A 24,090-nucleotide genomic window follows, 5' to 3' on the forward strand; every position below is an offset into this window, starting at 1 on the left:
CCACTGGTGATTTTGCAAGGTTCCCGCGCGAGGAGCTTACAATCAAAAAACCAGCACAGGTCCCCTTGAATTTTAGCACACACCCCAGGTAATCCCACTGCCCCCCAGGAGGCAGCAGCACCCACTTTGGGAACCATCCTCTTCTCCCTCATTGCCCTGTCACCACCAAGCACTTGGTTCTGAGCCTTCTCCCCTTTGGGGGTCCCCCAGCTGCTGTCTCCTTCCCCTTCTTTGCATCCAGACTGTCAAGGCCACGCATGAAGTGAAGGACATGAGGCAGGAGTTGGTAATGCAGGTGAGCTGTGCACAAGCAAGCTGCCAGCTAGCTCTGCCGAGGCTCTTTTTATTAGCACAATATGCAAAACTAGTCAGGTACATTTTGGACTGTGACCTTTGCACATCTTCCAATCTTGAGATTGAGGGGTGGTAAAAAGTTATTTTGGCACCTGTTTCCACCGCTTCATTTTCCCCTTGCACAATGTATGACTAAGGAGACAAAGGTCACAGACAGGGCACGGCAGACCACTAAGAGAGCAAAAGGTTAGATAGAGGACATGATGTTCAGACAGCTGTGGCTTTGTCTGCGGGTGGAAGTGTGCTCCACACCTGGTGGTCATTCCTTCACACACACCCTCTTTCCCCAGAACATCCCCTTCACTGGCCTTGCCTCAGGCTCTCTGAGAGTTGTCTTTGCCTGGCCAGGATTTGTCCTCAAGCTCTGATAATGCTTCATTGTTCCCTGGGTGGAGATATAAAGAGAGGGGTTTGAGAGAGGGGTGCTTGGACAGTAGCCTGCCGCACTGACCAAAGGAAAAAAATCAATTTTCCCGCTGACATGTAGGGTCCCCGGAAGCTTGAACAGAAGAGAATGCAGCCCTTGAGATGTTTTAAGTTCCCACACCCATTATAGTAGCCCTTTGCCGTCTTCTCTTGCAAGGAGAAAGAGAATCTCAAGAAAGGAGATTCCGACTTTACAGTCGTACCTTGGTTGCCGAACGCCTCGGAACTCGTGTGTTTCGGCTCCTGAATGATCGAAAACCGGAAGTGACGGTTCTGGTTTTTGAACAATTTTTGGAAGCTGAACGTCCGGCGCGGCTTCCGCAGCTTCCGATTGAGTGCAGGAAGCTCCTGCAGCCAATTGGAAGCCACGCTTTGGTTTTCGAACAGTTCTGTGACTCGAATGGACTCTCGGAACGCATTGTGTTTGAGAACCAAGGTACGACTGTGCAAGAAAAGAGATTCGGGTTAAACATTAGGAATAACTTCCTGGTGGTTGGGGGAACCGTTTGACAGTGCAATGGACAACCTCGGAGGATGGTAGGCTCCCCTCCCTTGGAGGTTTCTAAACAGAAGGTGGAGGGCCATCTTTCAGGGATTCCTTCATTGCAGTGGACTAGATGACCCATGGGGTCCCTTCCGACTCTACACTCCTGAAATTAACTGTGCGTTGGTTTTTCTCCTCCTCCTTCCCACCTGGCCTGCCCTGCCCCCCGCAGGATGACAACCGCTACCACGAGGATATATTTGGAGTCACCTTGCGCACATACGAAGTGACGAACCGCCTCCGGTCCGAGTCGATTGCGCACATCGAGGAGAGTAAGAAAGACACGGACGAGTGAGTCGGGCCCGCTGGTTTCCTTTCCTTTTCAAACCGGCGCTTTTGTTTCCCCAGAAACGTGTGGGCTGGGCGAGAGAATCCCTTTTGTCCTTCAGCTGACGCCATCGCTCAAGCTACGAGCCAAGAGTGGGTGGGGATCACCGGGGAGCAAGCATGTTGAGCCTCTAAGCCCTGCATGCAGAAGTTCCATCCCTGGGATTGCCAATTAAAACCGGGGGGTGGGGAGCCTCAAACCCAGGGGCTAAATGCAGCCCTCCCGGCTGCTCTGACCAGCCCTCAGAGCTTCCCCCAAATAGGCCACACCCCTCAGGAGTCCTGGCCTTTTTTTGCCTGGCCTGAACACACCTCTCGGACTCTGATAAATGCTTCTCGCTTGCCTGGAGAGAGGGGTGTGAGTAGAAACAAGTCTACTCAAGCCAGTGCGGTAGTCTCGTAATCTGGGGAACCAGGTTCGCTTCCCCGCTCCTCCACATGGAGCTGCTGGGTGACCTTGGGCTAGTCACACTTCTTTGAAGTCTCTCAGCCCCACTCACCTCACAGAGTGTTTGTTGTGGGGGAGGAAGGGAAAGGAGATTGTTAGCCGCTTTGAGACTCCTTCGGGTAGTGATAAAGCGGGGTATCAAATCCAAACTCTTCTTCTTCTTCTACTGCATGCAAGGTGAAATTTGCATTTGTTGCTCCGCCCACTGTCCCTTCTGGCCACACCCACCAGGAGGGTTTCAGCTGGAGGCAGCAGCGCTTCTGAAAACCGGGAGCCTGTGCTCTTGCACTTGGGTTCCTGCTTTTCTGGTTTCCCTCTCTTCCGCAGGGAGAACGGGAGGCTGTGCTGGGTGGGCCATTGGCCTGATCCAGCACAGGCTCTTTTAGGTTCTCATGCCCTGAAAGGAATGCAGCCCTTGTGCTAGAAAGGTGCTTTCCTACCCCTGATCCAGAGAAAAACCCTGGGAAGCTACTGCCAAGTTGGAGTAAATAGCCCTGGCAGTGGTGGCTGGTGTCTATTGGGAATGGTGGGGCAGAACCTAGGGGAGCTAACAGCAGGTGGCGCCAGAGCTAACGATAGGCAGAGTTCTAGTCACCATTTCCTACCTGCTAAGTTCTGTAAGGGTGGTACTGAGACTCCCATTTGCCCTAGTATGGCATCCCCAACCTGCGGCCCTCCAGATGTTTTGGCCTACAACTCCCACGATCCCTAGCTAACAGGACCAGTAGTCAGGGATGATGGGAATTGTAGTCCAAAACATCTGGAGGGCCGAAGGTTGGGGGTGCCTGCCCTGGTAGGTCAGCCTCCACTCTGCCCCTCCCATTGCCTGCTACCCATCCTGTTCAACTGAAGATAGGAACAAAAGAAACTGCCTTGTGCCGAGTCCATCTGCTTCAATATTGTCTACACTGACTGGCAGAAGTTCTCCAGGGTTTAAGGCAGGCGACATTCCTAGCCTTATCTGGCAATGCTGGGGATTGAACTTGGGACCTTCAGCATTCAAGGCAGACACTCAGCCCTTGAGCTATGCTCTCTCTGTCCACATTAACTGATCCTCCAAGACACCCTCAACTATTTTCTAGTATTCCAAGTAAGTGAGAAGGGAATGAGATCCACTGTTGTAATATTTTGTGCCTTCTGCTGAGCTGGTGGCACCAGCTGACCTAATCCCAACCCAACCCTGCCACCTACTGTCCAGAAATGGTATCAGCCATTCAAAGAGGCTTTTTTTTTGCCACATAGTAGCTTTCGCAACATACATTTAAAGCAGATTTATACCGCTTTAGCTGTTGCGGCTTCCCCTGAGGAATCCTGGGAGATGTAGTTTGTTAAGGGTGCTGGGGATTGTGGGCCTTCGACTGCAGAAGAAAGAGCAGGCAAGAAAGGCTTATTCCATGAATTAAACTTAGGAGCTAAGCCAATGGTTTGGTTCACGCATTGTAGTAAGCCAAACTACAGCTTAGGTCACATCCCACACCATACATTTAAAGTGCATTTAAAGCACATCACGTCTCCCAAATACTCCTGAGAACTTACCCCTCACAGTGCTGCAGTTCCCAGTTCCTTAATAAACCACAGTTTGCACAGTACATTTTTGCTAGGGCAAGTGTTGCACTGCATTATTTTCTTGTGCAATGGTAAAACTCAGCCATCCACTACAGCAAAAGCCCCTTGCTCTAGTAGACAAGTGGACTCTGGATATGGCCCCTGGTTTGGACAGGTCAGGTTCAGATACAGTTCACGATAATTATACTGCTACTGGTGTGTGTAGGGGGGGGCGTGTATTGTTTTATTCTTAAATGTCATGGTTGTTTTTTAACCCAGGTATGTAAGCAGCCTAGAGATGGTTTGTGTTAGGTAACTAATAAATAACAGCAGTTAATAACGATGTATTAATTTTATTTGCCTTGTTTGAAAAAAAATCCAGAACTAGAATATGTAATAGCCATTCAGTTCTAAAAGGAACAGAAAAGACACCCCAGGGGGGAATTGGCGAGGACATTTCTCTCGTGTTTAAGGTGTGGGAAAGTTCAGAGATGCAGGAGAGGATATATTGTTTAATGATATCTTGCGTTAGCAAGTTCTATATCTTAGCAGAGTAACATTCCTCTTTAAATGCACAGCGGTTTGCTTATTGCAGGCTTGTCTGAGCCTCTCAGTATAAGATTCCTGGTAAGTTCCCTTCTTGTCCCTCTTAAAAAGAATAGACACAACAGTCTTATTAAAGTCAATATAAAAGTAGTTTACTCACAATCATTCAGTTCACAGTTGGATCCCTGAAGGCAGACTTAGGTTACAAAACTATATACATATGTGGAACTATCCCATAAGGGAGTTAGTTCCTAAGTGACTGCGAACAGGCAGTCACTTCTGCTAACACATGGAAAATCAAAATGGAGAAGAGACAAAGGAAGGAGATGTGCTCCCTTGCCCAGGTTAAGCCTCACACAGACACACAGGCCTCTAGTCACATGCAGAGGATGCTCAGGAGGAAACAGGAAGTTAGACTCCTGGCTGGTACAAAGCATAGCATGTCCATTCTAGGAATGTTGTACTTGGCTGCTCTGTTTTTCACATCCCACATAAGGCAGCTGCTTTGTGGTACTGCTTGGGGCAGGTAGTCACACAATGCCAAGACGTGGGGCTATGCAGCAGGGTCTAGCTGTGATTTCTGCATTGCAGGGGAGTTGGACTAAGTGATCTAGGTCCCTTCCAGCTCTAGAATTATATGATTACAGTGGTACCTCAGGTTACATACCCTTAGGTTACAGACCCCTCTAACCCAGAAATAGTGCTTCAGGTTAAGAACTTTGCTTCAGGATGAGAACAGAAATTGTGCTCCGGCGGCGCGGCAGCAGCAGGAGGCCCCATTAGCTAAAGTGGTGCTTCAGGTTACGAACAGTTTCAGGTTAAGTACGGACCTCCAGAACGAATTAAGTACTTAACCTGAGGTACCACTGTATATATTATGTGACTGCATCCCTGTTTAGTAGCCAAAGGGAAGCGCTGCCCACTAGCCCAGCATCTGGGGTGAGCAAGTGTGTACAATGTTTTCCGTCCAACTAATAAAAGGAAGGCATTTAAGCCAGGGAATGCATAACTTGCGAAGGGCGAACAAAATGCACGTGAACTCGAGTGGAGGGTGCGATGCTTTTTTTACATGCCTTACCATGCGTGTGTGATCTCAGCTCTAACCGACGGCTTTTTTGCAGGGTGTTTTGTTCCTAAACGTGACCGCGTTGCGTTGCCCGAGGCAGGAGGCCGAGCCAGGCAAACCGCGGCAGCTCCAGCTGCTCTGCTCCAGCCCTCGAAAAGGAGAGGGGTCTGGACCTTGTACTGACACGTCCGCATCCGCTCCTTTCCTCCAGGGACTTCCGCCAGGCCCACAACAAACGCTCGTCTGTGTCTCGTCCTATTGTTGTGTCCTGAAGGATGTGTTGTTGACGCTTGGATAGCGAGGGAGGAAGAGACGGAGGACAACGTTGGTGATATTTCTCTCCCCTCCACACCGCCACCCTCTTCTCGCGTCCTGTGGCAGTTTATTTTCCTTCTGTGTGACCTTCTCTGGAATCTCCCACTGTGGCACGATGGCTTTGAACGCAACCTGCAAGCAGCTCCGGCAAAGACACACAACTTCCACTCGTTCATGACAAGGCCGTCTTCATGGCTGCATGAAACCACCACCCTAGTGGTCATCATCTGAATTTTGTGTGTGTGTGCGTGTGTGTGTGTGTGTTCTGGGGTGGGTTTGGAGGGTCACGGTCAGTTGCTGTTGAGTTACGCAGCAGAGGAACGCAGAATCGCCGCTCTTGTCTGTTTGCCAAAATCTCTGCCTAGCATGATTTGCTTCAAGCAGTGGGTTACTCTCTCCCCTGTCCCCTCCTGCCACTGCCCCTTTCATTCCTGCAATCTGGCAGGGGGGAAGAGGGGAAGTATGGCGGGCAGCTCCTCCTGTGGCTTTGTTTTTGTGCAGCCTCTCGGTCCTTGCATTCAAGGTGAGACTGGCCTTCGTTGCACAGATAATGGTTGCACCTTCGTACGGCATACCTGCGCAGTCTCTTAACGTGATGCACTGCCCCGGCCTCCCTGTCCCTTCCCTGCACCTTCCGCAACGTGTTTGAGCACTGATCCAATGGTCGCGAAGTCAGCAACACAGCTGGATATGGCAAGCTGGGTGGGCTGTAACCAACAGACTGCCAGGAAGCAACTGTGGGTCATCAGGTGTTGTGGCTAAAACACTGCTAAGAGTATGAATACACTATTAGGAATCCAAGAAGGTTTCCCTTGTTAAATTCATGAGATGTGCTTTTTCCTTTACTCCTCAGACAGAGAGAGAGAGAAAGAAAGAATGAGGATGATACCAGTGGATCACTTCTGTAGAACCATAGAACTGAGATGGGGAATCTGTGGTCCTCCAGGTGTTGATGGGCTATGACTCCCATCATCTTCTGCTGATTTTCCATTCAGGCTGGGGCTGATGGCAGTCGGGATGGGGGAGAAATATGATCCAGTTCACATCCGATGCTGAGCTTACCTAATTCACACTTTGCCAAACAGTATGCAGACTGAAACATCAGTCGTTCTTCAAAATTTACACTTCTCCCAATTTTCAAATGCCGTTGTCCAGCTAAGTAACGCAGACGCATACACTAGTGTAAAGTATGCACATAATCACATATATTAGCAAAAGTAACATACACAAAATGCATTGCATTGGGGGAATTACTTTGCTTTAAAAAAGTGTATGTTGGGAGAAAATGCAGACTTGTTAGGAGAAATTCGCATTAAAATTCTGGTGAATTTTCACAAGAACAGCAACAAAATCACGAGCTGAGATGGTAACGTGGGGGATCTAATTTAAGAATGAGAAACGGAGAAAAACAAAAAATGACATATTCACCCAACATCATGTCCAAGACCATGGGTAGACAAACTAAGGCCAGATCCAGCCCAATCACCTTCTAAATACGGCCTATGGAATCAGCATGTTTTTACTTGAGTAGAATGTGTCCTTTTATTTAAAATGCATCTCTGGGTTATTTGTAGGGCCTGCTTGGTGTTTTTACATGAGTAGAATGTGTGCTTTTATTTAAAATGCATCTCTGGGTTATTTGTGGGGCTTAGAAATTCGTTCATTTTTTTCTTCAAAATATAGTCTGGCCCCCCACAAGGTCTGAGGGACAGTGGACCGGCCCCATGTTGAAAAAGTGTGCTGACCCCTGTCCAAGACCATCTGGTGGGCCACAGGTTGCCCATCTTTGCAACAGACCAAGGCCAAAGAGGACACAGGAAGGAACAGGCAGGCAGGCTACATTCATGAACTCTTTCTGATGGCTTCCAGAGTTCTCCAGTTACAGAAAATGATTGACTATTCTGATACATCTTTTGCTCCATCAACACTGCTTTTCTAGTCTCAGAATAAACCCAGGGCATCCCCTTCCTCCCTAGGGAGAGAGATGGATCTCTCAGCAGTAAAAAGCTGAATTACTTCCAGTAGGAAACAGCTGGATCCTAACTGTTGCCTTCTCACTGAAGGGTTTTGCTGTCAGTGCCAAAAACTCTGTGCTTTCTCGCTTGGTGTTTCCTTTTGCTTTGTGTAAAAAGGACAACATGGGGAGCTGCCAAGGCAGGGGCCTGGTGTCTGTCACAAGCTCTCAGCATTTGTGAGATGCTAGAAGCTGCCTTATTCTGATTCAGAGCAATGGTCCATCTAGCTCAGTATGGTCTAAACCGGCCGGCAGAGGCTCTCCAGAGTTTCAAGCAGGGTTTTCTGCTAGCCCTCCCTGGAGAGGCCTTTGGGGAATTAAACCTTGGACCTCTGCCACTGAGCTACAGCCCTTCCCCAAAGGTTGACGGTGAATTCCTTTTGCCCACCTTAAGACTCCTTGAAGCTTATAGACATTTGACCATGAGCTTGGCAGAGCAAGGCAGCAGTTTCCTTGGAGGCCCAAGCATGTGCTTTTTGCATGGGACACCTTGCTCTCGTTGGTAACAACATCTGAGCCATGACAAAACCCTGGTTGGGTTTAGGTCCCCTGGTTTGATTCACGCTACCGTCTTACGCACCAGAGATGTGGAAATATTTTCTAGACCGAGGGCCGCATTCCTTGTTTAGCAACTTTCTGGGGGCCACATGGTGGGTGGAGCCAGGGGCGAAGGTGGGTGGAGCAGCATATGCAAATTTTCCCTTGGCATAGTAAGCTACTTTCTGCTCATGCTCACACACCCTTCTGTGACCTCCTTGCGGAGAAGCAAGAGGCAGCAACAGAGACTTCAAGGACACATTCAAAGCAGGGGGAAAGACCCATGGAGTGAGGGGCAATTCCTGGGGAGGGTCTCAAAGGCCAAAGAGAGACTTGGAGGGCTGCGTGTGGACCCTAGGCCAGAGGTTCCCCACCCCTGCTATGCACACCTGGAAGTAAGATGAACCATGGGAGCTTCCTTCTGAGTAGACAAGGATTGCATTGATTTGTAAGCGCAGGTGCAAAACTGGTACAACCAGGTGGCTGTTGGCTGGAATCCTTAGCACGGGGGGGGGGGGACTGGGGGCCTTGCAGATGCCTCTGACTCCAACTCCCATCAATCCCAGCTACCATGGCCAATGGTCAAGGATGGTGGGAGTTGTAGTCCATGGCGAGAATCCCCCACATTCTGGCTCAATCCAAAATCCCATGCATCCCCACAGACACAAAGTCTTGGCCATGCCATGCCTTTGCGATCAGATAACAAGCGCAGCCTCTTGCCTTGCAAAAGAATAGAATGGAACCACCACACTGTGATAGCGTCGCATTGTTTCCCCACATCAGGTGACCCAGACACACACTCAGCTGCTAAGAGGATCCCCACCCCACCCCACCCCACTTTTAAGATGGGTGAGTGCAACTGGAAGTCCGGAGTGCCAGCCAGCTTATTGTTTGTGAGTCAACATGCAAAGGCACGTGGTTTGTTTTACCTTGTTTGTATCCCGTGTGGATCGTCAGTCTCTCGAGAGGTTGAAAAAGCAACCTGCCAAAAGTGGGAGGAATTGTAACAGGCCAGATCATAAGGAGGGGCAGCAATAAGCCCACAAATAGCTCAGTTTGTTCAACACCCATGCTCAACAATAGCACCATCACCAATCAAACACTAGAAGGCGATGCTAATTTGTGAAAGCTGTACAAGTTCTCTGGAAGAAGATAACTGAAACACATTGGAAACATTACCATTGAACCTCTTGGATTTTGTCTGCTCCATTCTGCTCCCCTCGGAAAAGGAAAACATAAAAGGAACCAACCACACTTTGCTCTAGTCCTTTTCAGTGAAAGCCCTCTTGCCTTGCTCTGCTGCTTGTTTGTAGAAAAGGATGTGCAGTTTCATCTCACAGGAGAGGTTTTCCAGGCTCCTACTACACAAAAGGAGCGAGAGAACAGCCGTATTCAAGGGGGATCTTTGTTCTATGAGTTGATGCTTGTGTTTTGTCACAAGGAGCCGTTCCTGAGCTGTGCGCAGCACGCTATGTCAACACCTAGTGGCAGAAATCAAGCATTACAATGGCAGCGTGCACATTTCATTTTTTTCAATCCACATGTTCCAGTGCAGAGGGGTTGCAGATTGAAACAGAAATGTTCCCATGCAGAGATGGTGCAGACTGAAACGGAAATCTGTACCCTAACCCAGGCTATTGAATGAACCCTGTATATTGATTGGGAAAACTCTCCTCTGCTCCCTCCCATTGACTTCAGCAGGTTAACTTAGACCCAAGTGTCCTCTGGATCAAGCAAGAACAAAAATGCATTTGCCTGTGTAGGGCAATGATATAATATGGGTGAGTACAATCCTGAATGTGTACAGGTCTCCCAAGCAGCTGCTAATGTGACCAGTTTCCTCTCCCTATTCTTCAGCTCAGCTCCCTTGTGTCACCGTGCCTTTTATTATTATTATTATTATTATTATTATTATTATTATTATTATCATCAACATCATCATCACTGCCATTAATAAACAACTGATGAACAAATTACAGTTGCATTCCTTGATCTGGATGGGCAGCCTGGTTCATTTTGAACACCACACAAATGTATGATAATTTGGAGGGTGGGGGCGGGCAGGTCATATTTAATCATATCAGTGCTTTAAGCGGCCGGAAACATTTTACGTTCCTTTACCTCCAAGCTCTTGATGCTGCCAAGTCTCTGCCGTTTGTACAATATGCTCAGCACCTTTCTTCATGGACTGACTGCTGTTCTTGTTTGCGAGGTATCCACACTGTTCTAAAGCATGCACCTTCTTTCTGTATAGTTCGGATCTTCTGGTTTTATGGAATTAAAAAGAAAAATACTTATGCCTGTTTGCATTGCAATCAATTAAAAAAAAGAAGAAGTGAATTGACTCCGTTGTCATCTTCTACTTTGTCTTTTAGGGCCTGCCCAACCTGAGGATCATGGTTCATACTACAATCGGGCTAGGCATTCATTATTCCAGTCATTTATTAATTACTTATCCATCGCTTTAGGGGGCAAAGCCCATCTTACTTTCCACACAGTGCCTCTAGGCCCCCAATGTGGCATGACTCTGGAGCAACGCTATGTCAGGGGCTCAGAGGCATTGTGGGGCAATTAAAATGGCTGGTCCCAAAGTCAGCACTTGCCAGACAGACTTTGCTGCTTCTGAGCCTGCAAGCTGTTCACTGTCTGCTAAGGCAGAGATGGGGAGCATCCCATCACCCTCCATCATGGCCATTCCTGGATGCAGCTGACGGGGTTGGAGGAAAACAAGTTCCCCACGGCTGCTCTAAGGGAAATCCCATGGGAACTTCCAGTGTTCAGTGAAGGTAGGCATAGAACTGGACAATGGAAGAGCTCAAATGGAAGCCAACTGCAACATTCATTCATTCATTCATTCATTCATAAAAATGAATTCATTTATTCTGTGAACTGCCCTGGGATCTTATGATGAAGGGTGGGATAAAAATATTTAAAAAATTATAGACTGCTGTTTATGAAGGAAAAGCAACACAGTTTGCTACAGAAATACATAAAACCATGCAGTGAAAACCACATTTTAAAAGTTAAAAACAGACATCAGTTAACCATTATATTCTTTATTGCCTGAATATAAGCCTGGCAGAATTGAAAAAGTTTGAAAGTTGGCACATTAGGCACCTGCTGAATCTCTAGTGGCAAGGTGTTCCACAGGACTAGGCCCATGACACTAAAGACTTAAGTTTCTTTCTCTTGTCAAATGAGCCTCACCATCCCGGGGAATGACCAGTGACATGCCTGCAGATGATCTGAATGATCGAGCTGGGATAAAAGGGTGGAGGTGCCCTGAACCAACATTGTTTAGGGCTTTGAAAATTAATAGGTCCCCTCTCCTGCAGCAGCAACATGGAGATATTGAGCTGCAGCCTACTGCAGCTTTCAAGGCTGACTTGATGCAGAGTGTGACAGGCAGGGTCTGTGAGGCTGGGGAGAGGGAGTTACTGCAGGAGACTCACCCTCTGGTGGTAACAGGGCTGTGTCTTCCAGCCAGGTGGTCCCTGAATAAGATACTGATGCCCCACCTCATACGAGACAACAGCTTCTCATCTGCATCAGTGTCCTTTGCCATGCGCTGCATGGTCTCCTATGAACCACAATGCCCACCACACCAGAGACTCTCAGGAGGCTCCACTTTGTGCCAGACCTTTAGCTGGGAGCCTGCAACAGCATGGAGGAATGGTTCTGAGCTGCTGTTTCAAACCACATTCAAGCAAATTCAAGCTCTGCAATTAAGGTTGACTGGGGTGTCTTGCACAACAAACCTGCTTCCTCCAATAGGACCAGACTTTTAGGAATAAGGGAGGCGAGGGGAGAGTGTGGGCAACACTTGCTTGACGCGACATCATCTGACCTCCCCACCAACAAATAAGGATGAATGCTCAATTGACGGGTGGTCTGGAAGCACCCTTGGTTCAAATGATATCATGCACATGCTCTCTCTCACGCAAACATACATACAGAGGGCAAACACCAAGATAAGAGAGGTTGGCCAAAATTAAGACTGGACTGGCCCTTCCAATCCAGATTTGCTTATTTCTTAAATATAAGGAACTGAGCTTTTAATTCCCATGGGAAACCATGATTTCAAGAAGTATGCAGCAACCAGCACAAGCAGGTTGTGCACATCATACCCAGGATGGTAGGACAGTTCAGTTGGTAGTGATAAAAGATGCAGTCCGGCACACTTTTACTGCGTGTGTGATCAAGCAAAGTTACGTCTCAGCACAGCTCCTAGAAGCTTTTAATGATGGCTGAGCTTCACACATAAGGCAATAAAACACTCATGGACGCCATAAAGCTTCAGCCAAGTTTTCGTTTACTTGACAGGTCATAAAAGCATAATTAGCAGCAATGTAAGTTCAAGCCCCTCTCTTTCTCTCTGTGAGTTGCTAGCAAGAGGAAAACAATAAAAGTCACCCTGTTATCAGTGCTTCCTGTAGTAGGTTCTGCACATGCCCAGAGAACAGTTCCTACAATAAGTGTCTTTGCTGAGTTCTGGCAGTGATATAAAGGTGGGTGGGCCTGCAGCCAAACACATTAAAGTATAAGCATCCATAATTGAAACACATCATAAAACAATCCCACTAAATAAAGCAACACTGTGATTCAGACAAGAGATTCAGGACAAAGAGATCAAGGGAATTTCTGGGTAAACATAAATATTTGTGGGTTGGGGTGTCTTCAGTGTCACACAAATATATTTTCTTATTTGTTGGTGGACTGAGGGGTGCACCCCTGGAGTCCTTAACATGGGATCTGCATGGGTTTTTCCCCCAGGAAGGGCTGGGTGGGTGTGGTAAAGTCAAACAATGAAAGTGGGAAACAGGCTAATTTCTCCTCTCCCCCACCCCAAAAAGGAGGCATAGTGCCTGCACGTCTTGTTTCATATCTCAGGTTCTACAAATGCTAGAAAATTACTCTTTTTAAAAAGAAAATAGCAGCGGCAATAATAATAATAGAAATCTGGGGGTTATGGTCCATAACCCAATTTTTGCCTCCCATCTCAGGTTCTACAAATACAAGAAACCTACTCAAAGTAGGAAATCTGTTTCTTATAGTTCATGGAGTGGGAGGGGGGGGACTATTCCCTTCCCTTCTCCCACTCCCCACCCCATGAACCATAACGACTCCAAATTCCTCCTCTTTCTGAAAGTTCTGCAAGTGCTAGAAGCTCACCCTTCCTTTAACAGGCAGACAACAGGTGGACAAAAATGCAAACTGGGAATTTAGGGTAGCGCTTGCTGGGGGAACTGGTATTCCCCCTAACCCCCACCTCCCGCTGTTCCCTGATTAGTTTCTTTTTCCTGCCCACTGGGAGATGAGAGGAATACTGTAACCAAAAGAAAAAGAAAAAAAAGAGCGAGCAGTGGCCGGTGCGCCTCTATGCGAGGAAAGCAATTCGCAGACGCTCCCTGGGCGTCCCTTTCCTTCTCTCTCCCTCTCTCTCTCTCTCTCTCGCCCGCCTCATTCGTGGTTCCCCCCGCCCCCTTTCTCAACGCTGGCGTCATTCTCCTCCCGCCTCTTCCTGCCGCGCCCGCCCGCCTCTTTTTTCGGACCACCCTTTTCTGCGCCGCCGGCGTGTGTCTCTTTGGAGACGCCCCCTTGGAGGGCCGCTCAGGTAAACAGGCAAGATGGCGGCGCCGGAGAGGGCAAGCGAGGCGGAGACGGGCCCCGCGGAGGCGGACGGGCCGGAGGGGTTGGCTCTGCCGCCGCCGCCGCCTCCTCCTCCTGCAGGGCCCGGGCCGGCCCCTCCGAGCCTGGCGGAGCTGCCGGGGGAGCTTCTGGAGCTAATCGCGTGCTGCGGCCCGCTGGACGCCTCCGACGTGGCCCGCCTGGCCTGCACCTGCCGCCGCCTCAGGGAGGCCTGCCAGCCCCGAGGGAAGGTCTGGAGGGAGCAGCTCCGGCTCAGGTGAGCCCCAGGGACGGGTGGGGGGTGTGTGGAAAGAGTGGAGGAATGGGGGGGGGGGCTCGGAAAGGTGGCAGGAGCAGCGACGTCCATAGGTCGTGGTGCCTCTGAGCATGGGCAGAGTGCAGGGAAGAAGGAAGGCCTGGCGTTGTTCTAAGCGCAAAGATGTGCGTGTTTCAGGCCGCGTAACGTCGAGAAGGTGGTGCCTCTAGGCATGGGCAGAGTGCAGCAGGAGGAAGGCCTGGCGAGGGAGTTCCCTGGAGCATACACAGCAGCAGTAGTTGCACTGGGTAGGTGGTGCTTCTGAGCATGGGCAGAGTGCAGCAGCAAGAAGGCCTGGCGTTCTAAGTGCAGAGATGTGCATGTTTTAGGTTATGGAGCAGTGACGTCGAGAAGGTGGTGCCTCTGGGCATGGGCAGGATGCAGAGGGGAGGAAGGCTTGGTGAGGGAGTTTTCAGTTCCCTGGAGTAAACACAGGAGCAATAGTTGCATTGGGTAGGTGGTGTTCCTGAACATGGGCAGAGTGCAGCAGGAGGAAGGCCTGGTGGCATCATCCTAAGCTCACTGGGAGTTTTCAGGCTGATGAAGCTCACACAGCATTGTCAGTGGGAAGGCGGTGCCTCTGAGCATGCGTAGGGTGTGTGCATGTGATGTTGACCTAAGCACAGTGTAAGGGCAAGAGAGTTTTCTGTTGCCTGGAGCACACACAGCAGCAGTGGTTGCATTGGGAAGATGGTGCCTCTGAACATGGGCAGAGTGCTGCAGGAGGAAAGAGGAGGAAGGCCTGGTGTTGTTCTAAGTGCAACACAGTGACTTTGAGAAGATGGTGCCTTCCTGGCATGAGCAGAGTGCAGCAGGAGGAGCCTCTGAGCATGGTTAGAGCACAGAAAAAGGAGAGTTTGGAGCCTTTGCATCTACAGCAGAAACAGAGACAATCAAGAAAATGGGGTCCCTGAGCATGGGCAAAGTGCAAATGAGGAAGGACTGGAGGTGGCATCCTATGCACAGAGGCTTCAGTCCTTACACGTAGCCATAGCAGTGATAGTGGGATGATGATGATGCCACTGAGCATGGAGAGAGTACAGAGGCAGGGAAAAGTGGAAGGTCTAATTTCCCAGGTGCAGGGAGAATTTTCTGGCCCTGGACACTGGTATGATAATTCCTGAGCATAGGCAGAGTGCAGGGGGAGGAAAAGGAGAAAGGGCTGGTATCCCTGGCCCAAGGGAAGTTTCCACTGCCAAGGTTTCTAGACACAACAGCAATAACAGGAATACTGGGAAGATAATGCCCCTGAACTGTGTGTGTAAGGCAGCTGATGGGAGTTGTAGTTCAAAAGATCTGGAAGTCACATGTGGAGTAGGCCTGGGCGATGTATCGATACAAGATTGGTATGGGGGCAGAGTGGGATGGCAGCTTCACTCAGAGGAATATTGCAGGTGAAACTGCCACCGCTCCTGAGCCGAGGGAGAAACAAGCTGCAGCTGGGAGTGGTGGCAGTGTCACCTGCAATATACTGCTGAATGAAGCCACCGTCCTACTCTGCCCCTTGTACTGGCAAAGAGAGAGAAACAAGCTGTATCACCGATACAGCTTGTTGTTGTTTTTTTAAATAATATTTATTAAAGTTTAAACTATTACAAAAGAAAAAATAAACATACCACACTAAACAAAAACAAAGACGCAAAAAAGAAAACGCATCAGCTCTCCTCATTACCATTCTTTCATTAGCTTATTTCCTTGACCTCCTCACACCTCCCTTTTTGTATTCTAGGTCTATTATCTATTTCAGCAAATCCTTTCCCTCTTTTAAAATTTTTGTCCTGTAAATTGTCTTAATATAATGTAGCTTTACTTTTCCTCCTTTCACCAATTAACAGTCAGTTATTCCCAAATCCTTTATATTCTTCCTGCTAAAATCATATAATATTGTTCCAACATCCTTCTAACAGATATTAATTTTACAGTGTTTCTGTAAATTGTCTTTAAATTTCCTCCAATCTGCCGATACAGCTTGTTCCTCCCTTTGCTTCTTTAACGTGTTTGGCTGAGGAGCTGCATGCCTCAGCCTAGCAGTTGGGGCTGTTCAGCTGGGGTGTGTGAAGCCCCCCACTCCCCAGCTGCGGGAGCCCCAATCCTTCCGCTGCTTGCATGTGAGCAGGAGAAGGATCAGGGATGCTCAGCTGGGGGGTGCGAAATCCAACATCTGCCATCCAGAGCCAGCGGCAAAATAGTGGCTTTGAGAACTGAAAGAAGAAAAATCACTTTATCCAGGCACAGTCCATATATATATATATATATATATATATATATATATAGGCAGTGTTAGAAAAGCTAGGAGCCAAATGTCTTCTTGGACCTGGGTTGTGGCGCCAAAACAGAATGTCTAGTCGCCTGGGGTGTGAGGTTCGGCAACACTTTTTATTTATTATTTTAATAAGCATGAATTAATACGCAATTCACATAAGTGACACATTGTTAATATCACATTTTTAGCAGAAATTGCTAATATATATTTGATTTGGTGTTGACAGTAAAAATATTGGTACCATACTTGAGTTTTCAAAACATTCTACTCTTTATTGTTAAACTCCTTAACATATTGCCTATCCTTAACATATACTTGGAGGCTTCAAAGCACTACATTTCAGTAATTTTTGAGTATCAGCCAGGCACAAAAAAATGGCACCCAGACTTTTTGAGGTGCTCACAAATGGAGAATCTTTAGGTGCAAAATGCGCCTTGCGCCCTACTAATTTCGAACCCTGCACCTATTCTGACCTCTCTTAATGGTGATACGGACCATTCATAACTTAAGAATGTTCTTCACAACTGTGAGCAGGGTAGTGGGGTGGGGTAAATGAAATGGTTCCTGAAATTCATTCTGATTGTGCAGATAAAATGTACATAATTGATAGAATCCTACAGGATGTGGTATTAGTATGTGAAAACAGTCAAGTTCCAGTGATCCCCAGACATGCACCTCCAGATGGTGAAGATGTCAGGCGCCATCCTGGTGCCCAGGCATCTTCACTTGGTTGTAATAGTCAGGTGCAAAATGTGCTAAGTCAGGTGCTTGAATAATTTTGAACACTGGGTGGGGTTGAATCATATGCAGGCAAATTCAGGCAGTGCAATTGATTAGTAGGTCTTGTGTAACAAACCTATTTCCTCAAAGAGCAGAATTTTTGCAAAAAAAGAAAAGTGATGGGGGAGTGCTCCAGAAAGTGTGGGATAATGCTTGTTTCAATACGGTGGCATCTAACCTCCCCACAAATGCATCAGAATGAATGCTCAATAAAAAGCCAGTGTTGTCTAATATCCCTGCAAACAAATCAGGGAGATGAATGCTTAATAAGCTGATTGTCTGGTCTGACATTGTCATTGTGTCAACCACCATAACCCCAAGATCTCTTCTTTGGTTAGTCACAATTCAAACACCATTGCCACATATTAAAGTTAGGGTTTATTTTTTTATTTAGCGAAATATGTTTGCCCCTTGATTGTAGTAATACCTGCAAGCTGCTTACAAGGAATATTAAAATGATCAATGAAATATTGTTGCATTACGCATCAATTTGCTCTGACCTTGAACTTCATTTGCCATTTTCCTGCATGTTCACCCAGTTTGGAAATTATCATAATGGCAAACAGATTTTTGTTTGTTTTTAAAAGCTCATAGTAGTGTTCTCTGTCATTACTAAAATAAGTGATATTCTGTATCTGTATACTTTCATCACTGTTTCATGCTGTTCCCTTATTGTAGTTCTCGATTTTAGCATCCGAAGTGCTGTCAGGGGCCCAGTGAACCTTCCATGAGGAATATGGCCACACTGCGTTACATTATTTCAGCAACTGTTTATTTTAGGGCAATGAATAAAGAATAACTCCTCCAACTGAAATTGCAGTGGGGGTTTCAAGGCACTCAGATGTAATTACTCAAGATGGAGCCTGGCCCAGAGTAACAGGGTCAATATCTCAACTTTTGCCAGGAGTCCAGCAATCAGAGAAACAGCCGCTTTTGGAATACAGACTCGCGGTGGCTCACGTGGCTGGCTCTGAATCTTTCAAAGGTCCAACTTGGCGGCTGAGATGATAAAGCCGAACTCTGAATCGCAGACAGAGAGCCTGGAAAGCGACCCAGGAAAATCGCTTGCTGAACTGGGGAGCTGTCCGTTGTTCAGCAGCCTCTTTCACAGGTGGGGAGAGAATATTCTCTTCCTTTTAATTGTTCAGCCTGAGTTTTGCAAGCCAACTGGCAGTTAGAAAAAGCAATAAAACCATGTCTTCTTCTGCCAAGACATGGTCAGAGCCAGGCTGCATATGAACTTCTCCTGTTCTCAAAAATGGGCCAAGATAAGAAATTTACATATATTGGTCCAGTTCTATTGTCACTGACTGTGTGAGAGAGCTTGCCTGCAAATTATGATTTAGTCTCCTACAGTGATGTATTCTGCCACACCATTGCCCCCAAAGTTAACAGATTGACATCCTGGTTTAAAAAGTTGAAGCCATTGTTGTGTGTTTGTTCACAATACTACTGTGCAGCAACATTGCCATATATTGTGAAGGTGTTTGCAAAGTGATGTTCCTCATCTGGAGCAAACGAGACATAAAATTAGCCCTCTTTCTAGCCAAACTTTTGCAAACCTGTTGACCAGCTGTTTTGGACTACAACTTCCATCAGCCTCAGCAAGGGCTCCATATTGGAGAAGGCTGCTTTGGTCATGTATGTCTCCTGATGCTGATTATTGTTTAAATAATAATTAGCCAGCAAATAGTCAGCTTGGGACTGGCTGTGGCAGGAGCAGTCAACCCTTTGCCCCAATCATGGTCCAGATCAGCTATTTATTAAACAAATTCAGGAATTGTTATTATTTTATCCCAGTTTGGTTGAAATTAATGAGCCTGAGGTCCATTCATTCTGAGGGGTTTACTCTTAAGTAGGACTGAGGCCACATTCACACCATACATTTAAAGTGCTATGATAAACATAGTTGTGGCTACCCCCCCCCCAAGAGTTCTGGGAGTTGTAGTTTGTTAAGGGTGCTCAGAGTTTTTTTGGAGAACTCAAGTTCCCATAGTTCCCTGTGAAGAGGGCTTGATTGTTTAACCACTCTGGGAATTGTAGCTTTGGAAGGGGAATAGGAATCTCCTAACAGCTTAGCACGAAGGACAAAGGGCCATTGCTCAGTGGTAGAGCACACAGTTCGGTTGCGAACCTTTTCAGGATCAATTTGTAGCACCTTCAAGTAGGGCAAGAGGTGGGGAACCTACCTGAAACTTCTGCTCAGGGTAGAGTAGAGCAGGTATCTTCAACCTTTGCAGCCTCAGGATTCACTTTTAACCCAAACATGCATTTTGGGACCTGTTTCTTAATCTTTTACCACATATTTCCATGGTGGGAACACTCTTCCATGGTAAGAGTGTGACCCATCTTAGATCAGACAGCAGTCCACTGGTGGTCCTGACTCACCAGTTGAAGACCAGTGGAATAGACTATACAGTGGTACCTTGGTTTAATAACAGTCCTGTTTACGAACGATTCGGTTTACGAACTCCACAAAACGGGAAGTAGTATCCCAGTTTGCGAACTTTACCTCGGTCTAAGAACTGAAACCGAATGGTAGAAGGGCACCGGCGGTGGGATGCCTCATTAGGGAAAGTGCGCCTTGGTTTAAGAACGGTTTCAGTTTAAGAACGGACTTCCAGAACGGATTAAGTTCATAAACCAAGGTACCACTGTACTGAACTAGATGGAACAATATGAATCTATGTAGAACAGCTTCATTGTGTAATGTGTGTGTATCGGGATATTGGTTAATGTACGAACTAGATAACTCAACCACAACTCTTTGTTTTCGCAAATAGCCTATGGTCCTGTCCAAACTCCCACATGGATTTTGCATCCTTCAAATCTCTCTTGACTGGCAGTTTCTACTGTGACTCCTGCTTTTCCTTTGTGTTCTGAAAAAAATATGTTAACTTGGGAATTGTTCAAAAGCTGACAGATAAGGTCTATATCCACATCTTTTGGTTAATCCTAGTGTTGACATTTTGTGAGGAGGAAGCACATAGCTTGACTGGGCAGCCTCTGATAGGCTTTATCTCACAGCCATGTTATGCCAAGATTTCTCTTCCAGAAAACCTTCATGGTGTTGAATAGATAGGCAGGTGCATCATTAATCCTCAGTGTCACAGGAGCTTCCAGGGCACCAGGGTTTGCAGCAGGTAGCCCAGAATTACAGCTCATGTTTGGGCTTTATTCCCCCCCCCCCCCCGTCCTGGATATCAAAGAGAGCTCTGGGTTCCATGCCACCCAAAGCGGCTGTTAGCACAGCTCTCCTGTGCCCGATACACTTGGGAAATAGGGAGCAAGCGACTTCCTCCTACATTTCCTGGCAAGAAGCAAATGCTGGACACTTGGCTGAGCTGCTCAGAAACACGGCTGCAAGTCACAGGGCCTGTGTCCTCTGAGGCTAATCCCCTCCACCCTCCCTTTGGCCTCTCCAGCTCCCAATGCCGGCCAGCTGAGGATGTGCTCTGGCAGTGTACACACACTACCGTCGACCTCCTCCTGGTTCAAGGGGGATAGGCAGATTCAAGAAGTTATAATCCTTTTTTGAACACAATGAATCCTCAAAGCAGCATTTGCTGTGATAGTTTGCTGGAAGAAGTGTTGCAGGGTGGGGTAGGGAGTTCTGCCACCTGCTATTTAGCTGTCAGGAAACGGGAGCTCATGTGTTGCAAGCAGAAGGGCCCTCCTTTAATCCCCAGCATCTCTAGGTAGCAGTGTTAGAAACTGAGATGTGAAAGTTGGAGCTAAATGGCACCTTATAACCTCGGTTGTGGGCGGAGCAACAGAATGTCGTGGCACACTTTTTTAATAACAAAAATACAAAGCTGAAAATGAATGAACTTCAGCTAAAATATTATCTTCCTTTTTCACATGGTCTAGTCCTAGACCTGCCTACCCCCCTAAGAGGGTCTCTTCTCCAGTTGTCAGAGAGTAGCTGGAAGTGGGGAGGCAGAAAAAGGTCCTCCTTTCCTTCCACTCTGCAGTTTTAATCTGAAATTGTAGGCACAGTACTGTGCCCAGAGCTCAGAAACTGCATGTGCTGGTGAAATTCCCTGTCGCAGTATGCGCCTAGAACAATGGGAGTTTCAAACACTGCTAGGTAGCGTTGGGAAAGACTCCTGCCTGGAGGGCTGGAGGGTTTCTGCCGGTCTGTGTAAGTGATACTGAGCTAGATGACAAATGGTCTGACTTGGTATAAGGCAGCTTCCTTATATTTGGAGGTTAGAGACAAGCCCAATGGACATGTCCCTTGCATTTATTCTGGATGCATAGCATGTGGTTTGCATGCAGGAGGTCCCAGGTTCATCTCCGGGTAGTGCTGGGAAAGACTCCAGTCTGAAATCATGGAGAGCTCCTGCCAGTCAATGTAGATGGTTCTGAGCTAGGTGAAGTGATGGTCTGACTTGATATAAGGTGTTTTCCTTTGTGGCTAGTGGATGTCTACAGTAAGATACCGTATTTTTCGCTCTATAAGACGCACCAGACCACAAGACGCACCTAGTTTTTGGAGGAGGAAAACAAGAAAAAAAATATTCTGAATCTCAGAAGCCAGAACAGGAAGAGGGATCACTGCGCCGTGAAAGCAGCAATCCCTCTTGCTGTTCTGGCTTCTGGAATAGCTGCGCAGCCTGCATTTGCTCCATAAGATGCACACACATTTCCCCTTACTTTTTAGGAGGGAAAAAGTGAGTCTTATAGAGCAAAAAATACGGTACTCTACTTTGAAAATATAGATAAGAAGCTGGGGAGCTCTGATGAGTCCTCAGTAGCATCCTCAGTAGATGGATTGAGGTTGAATCTCGAAAAGACAGAAGGGGGACATGGGGTGGGCAGGTAGGTGTGGAGGACTCCCTGGTCCTGAGCAGGGTAACTGCCACTAAAGGACCAGGTGCACAGTCTGGGAGTCATTTTGGACTCACAGCTGTCCATGGAAGCGCAGGTTAATTCTGTGTCGAAGGCAGCTGCTTATCAGCTCCATCTGGTACACTGGCTGAGACCCTATCTGCCTGCACACTGATATAAGGCATCTTCCTGTGTGGCTACGGGATGCCGGCAGGAAGATACCGTACTTTGAAAATATAAGTAACAAGCTGGGGAGTTCTGAAGAGTCTTTAGTAGCTTCCTCTCCAGCTAGGCCTGAACTAGCAGTGTAGCAGTCTAGTGATATAGTACATTTTCCTTACAGGTCTAACCCCTGGGGCTCAGGAACAAATGAGCACCAAGCCTTGGGCTATTTAGAATAATTTGTGTGACTGGGAGAGCTTAGGGATGCACCTGTCTCCTTCACTCCAGGCACAGCTTAGCGCTCTTGGTGTTGTTTGACTCCCAACTCCTCATCAGCCCCAACTAGCACAGTCAGCGATTATGGGATTTGTAGTCCAATGACGGTTATACCTCTCTTCAGTAAGGGGCTTGAGCAGTTCAGTTCCCCACCCAGCTACCCCCCCCCCATGCCCATCATTTTTGGACCATGGTAAAAAGCATGCTCAGGCCTTGTTGGAGTGCGGCGCAGGGTGAGAGGGGGAGGATCTCTTTTTAAAAAATAAAAAAGCAAGAATATTTATCCACTTACCTTCAGAAAGTCCCCCAAATATTCAGAATTATATAATTTATATAGGGCCACATTTCACAGCTGGGCATGAGATCTTCAGCCCATACTGAGGAGTGCCTCTGTTTAGGGTTCTAATCAGCCTGGAACAAAAGGACTCATCAGGGTGAGCCAGCTGGGGAAGGAGACCCTTCTTGTGGTTTCCCCCCCCCCCATTCCTGCCCTCCTGAAATCTTTCCCCACTGTGACATGAATGTTTCATCAACCTTAGTGTTTAGCAGAGTGTCAGTCCTCTGAAACCTCTCACGATGAAATGGGGTGTGTGCATGTGTATTACACTTGTGGTGTACCTCCTTCAACCTCATTCCTTCTCCAGGATACCTCATTCCAAGGTGGGGGGGGGACCCGTGGCCCTCCAGCAGCTCCTGGACTCCAGCTCCCATCATCCCTAGCCAGCATAGCCCAATGGTCAGAGATCATGGGAAGTGCAGTCCAACCACGGCTAGAGGGCCACATGCTTCCCATCCCTGTTAGTGGTTCACTTCTCCCTTACTCCATTTTCCTGTTCTCTTCCCCCTGCCTCTTGGCATCCTGAACAACTCTGTGAAGATGTGAAATGTTGACCACTGTGTTTTGATTTGTCTGTTTCTTCCACAGGTGGCCATCGCTTATGAAATATTATAACCAGGTGGACAGCGTGAATTGGCTGGAGGAATACAAACAACGGCATAAAGCTGGCTTGGAAGCTCGGAGAATCGTAGCATCATTTTCCAAAAGGTTCTTTTCGGATCATGTAAGATTTCTTGTTTATTTGAGAAACACTCGTCCTGTGCACGCCATGATCCTTTTGTGACCCAGGATACAAAAGCGTGCTTGATAGTTTCCTAGTGGGTTACAGGAAAAGTCCTAAGAACGGAGGAAGCTACTTTGTACCAGTCCATTTACTCAATATTGTCTACCGGCAGCAATTCTCCATGGTTTCAGACAGAGATCAATTCTAACCCTACCTGGAGATGGAGATGCTCTGCCACTGAGCTATGACCCTCCCCACAAAATAAGCTGCCTTGGACTGGGTCAGACCATTGGTCCATCTAGCTCAACATTGTCTACACTGACTGGCAGCAGCTCTCCAGAGTTTCAGACGGGAGTCATTTCCCTGCCCTGGGATTGAACATGGTACCTTCAGCGTGCAAGACTGATGCTCGACCACTGAGCTATGGCCCTTCACTTAAGACATAGAAGCCTTAAGATAGACCATTGGTCTATCTAGCTCAATATTGTCTACACTGACTGGCAGCAACTCTTCAGGTTTTCAGACACCTACATGGAGATGCTGGGGGTTAAACCTTGGACCTTTTGCATGTAGAGCATGTGCCCTTTCAGATGAGCCCTGGCCCTTCCCTAAAGTCCTTAGTGATGGGGTAACACTATGTTCTTTTGCT

At 47.5% G+C, this 24,090-nt stretch overlaps 2 protein-coding genes across 7 annotated transcripts in view; both read left to right on the forward strand.

Annotated features, from left to right (window-relative positions):
• NOS1 (nitric oxide synthase 1) overlaps positions 1–10,432 on the forward strand; it is a gene marked incomplete at its 3' end in the record, with an annotated part of 183,658 nt that extends 173,226 nt beyond the window's left edge. For 3 of the 5 annotated variants that reach the window (XM_081841709.1, XM_081841708.1, XM_081841712.1), the window contains 2 exons: positions 1,497–1,615; positions 5,468–10,432. In XM_081841709.1, coding sequence (XP_081697835.1) covers positions 1,497–1,615; positions 5,468–5,528 — 180 coding nt within the window. Of the gene's footprint in view, positions 1–1,496; positions 1,620–5,311 lie in introns of those variants that run through there. The other 2 variants (XM_081841710.1, XM_081841711.1) reach the window with 2 other exon arrangements.
• A 3,302-nt stretch (positions 10,433–13,734) lies between these two features.
• Positions 13,735–24,090, forward strand: part of FBXO21 (F-box protein 21) — a 36,871-nt gene continuing 26,515 nt past the window's right edge. For both annotated transcript variants that reach the window (XM_081841905.1, XM_081841904.1), the window contains exons 1-2: positions 13,735–14,027; positions 23,306–23,441. In XM_081841905.1, the coding sequence (XP_081698031.1) occupies positions 13,750–14,027; positions 23,306–23,441 (414 nt within the window). In that variant the 5' untranslated portion in view covers positions 13,735–13,749. The remainder of the gene's footprint in view (positions 14,028–23,305; positions 23,442–24,090) is intronic.

The sequence above is a fragment of the Podarcis erhardii genome, assembly GCF_964252035.2.
Source record: "Podarcis erhardii genome assembly, chromosome: 15".
Lineage (NCBI taxonomy): Eukaryota > Metazoa > Chordata > Lepidosauria > Squamata > Lacertidae > Podarcis > Podarcis erhardii.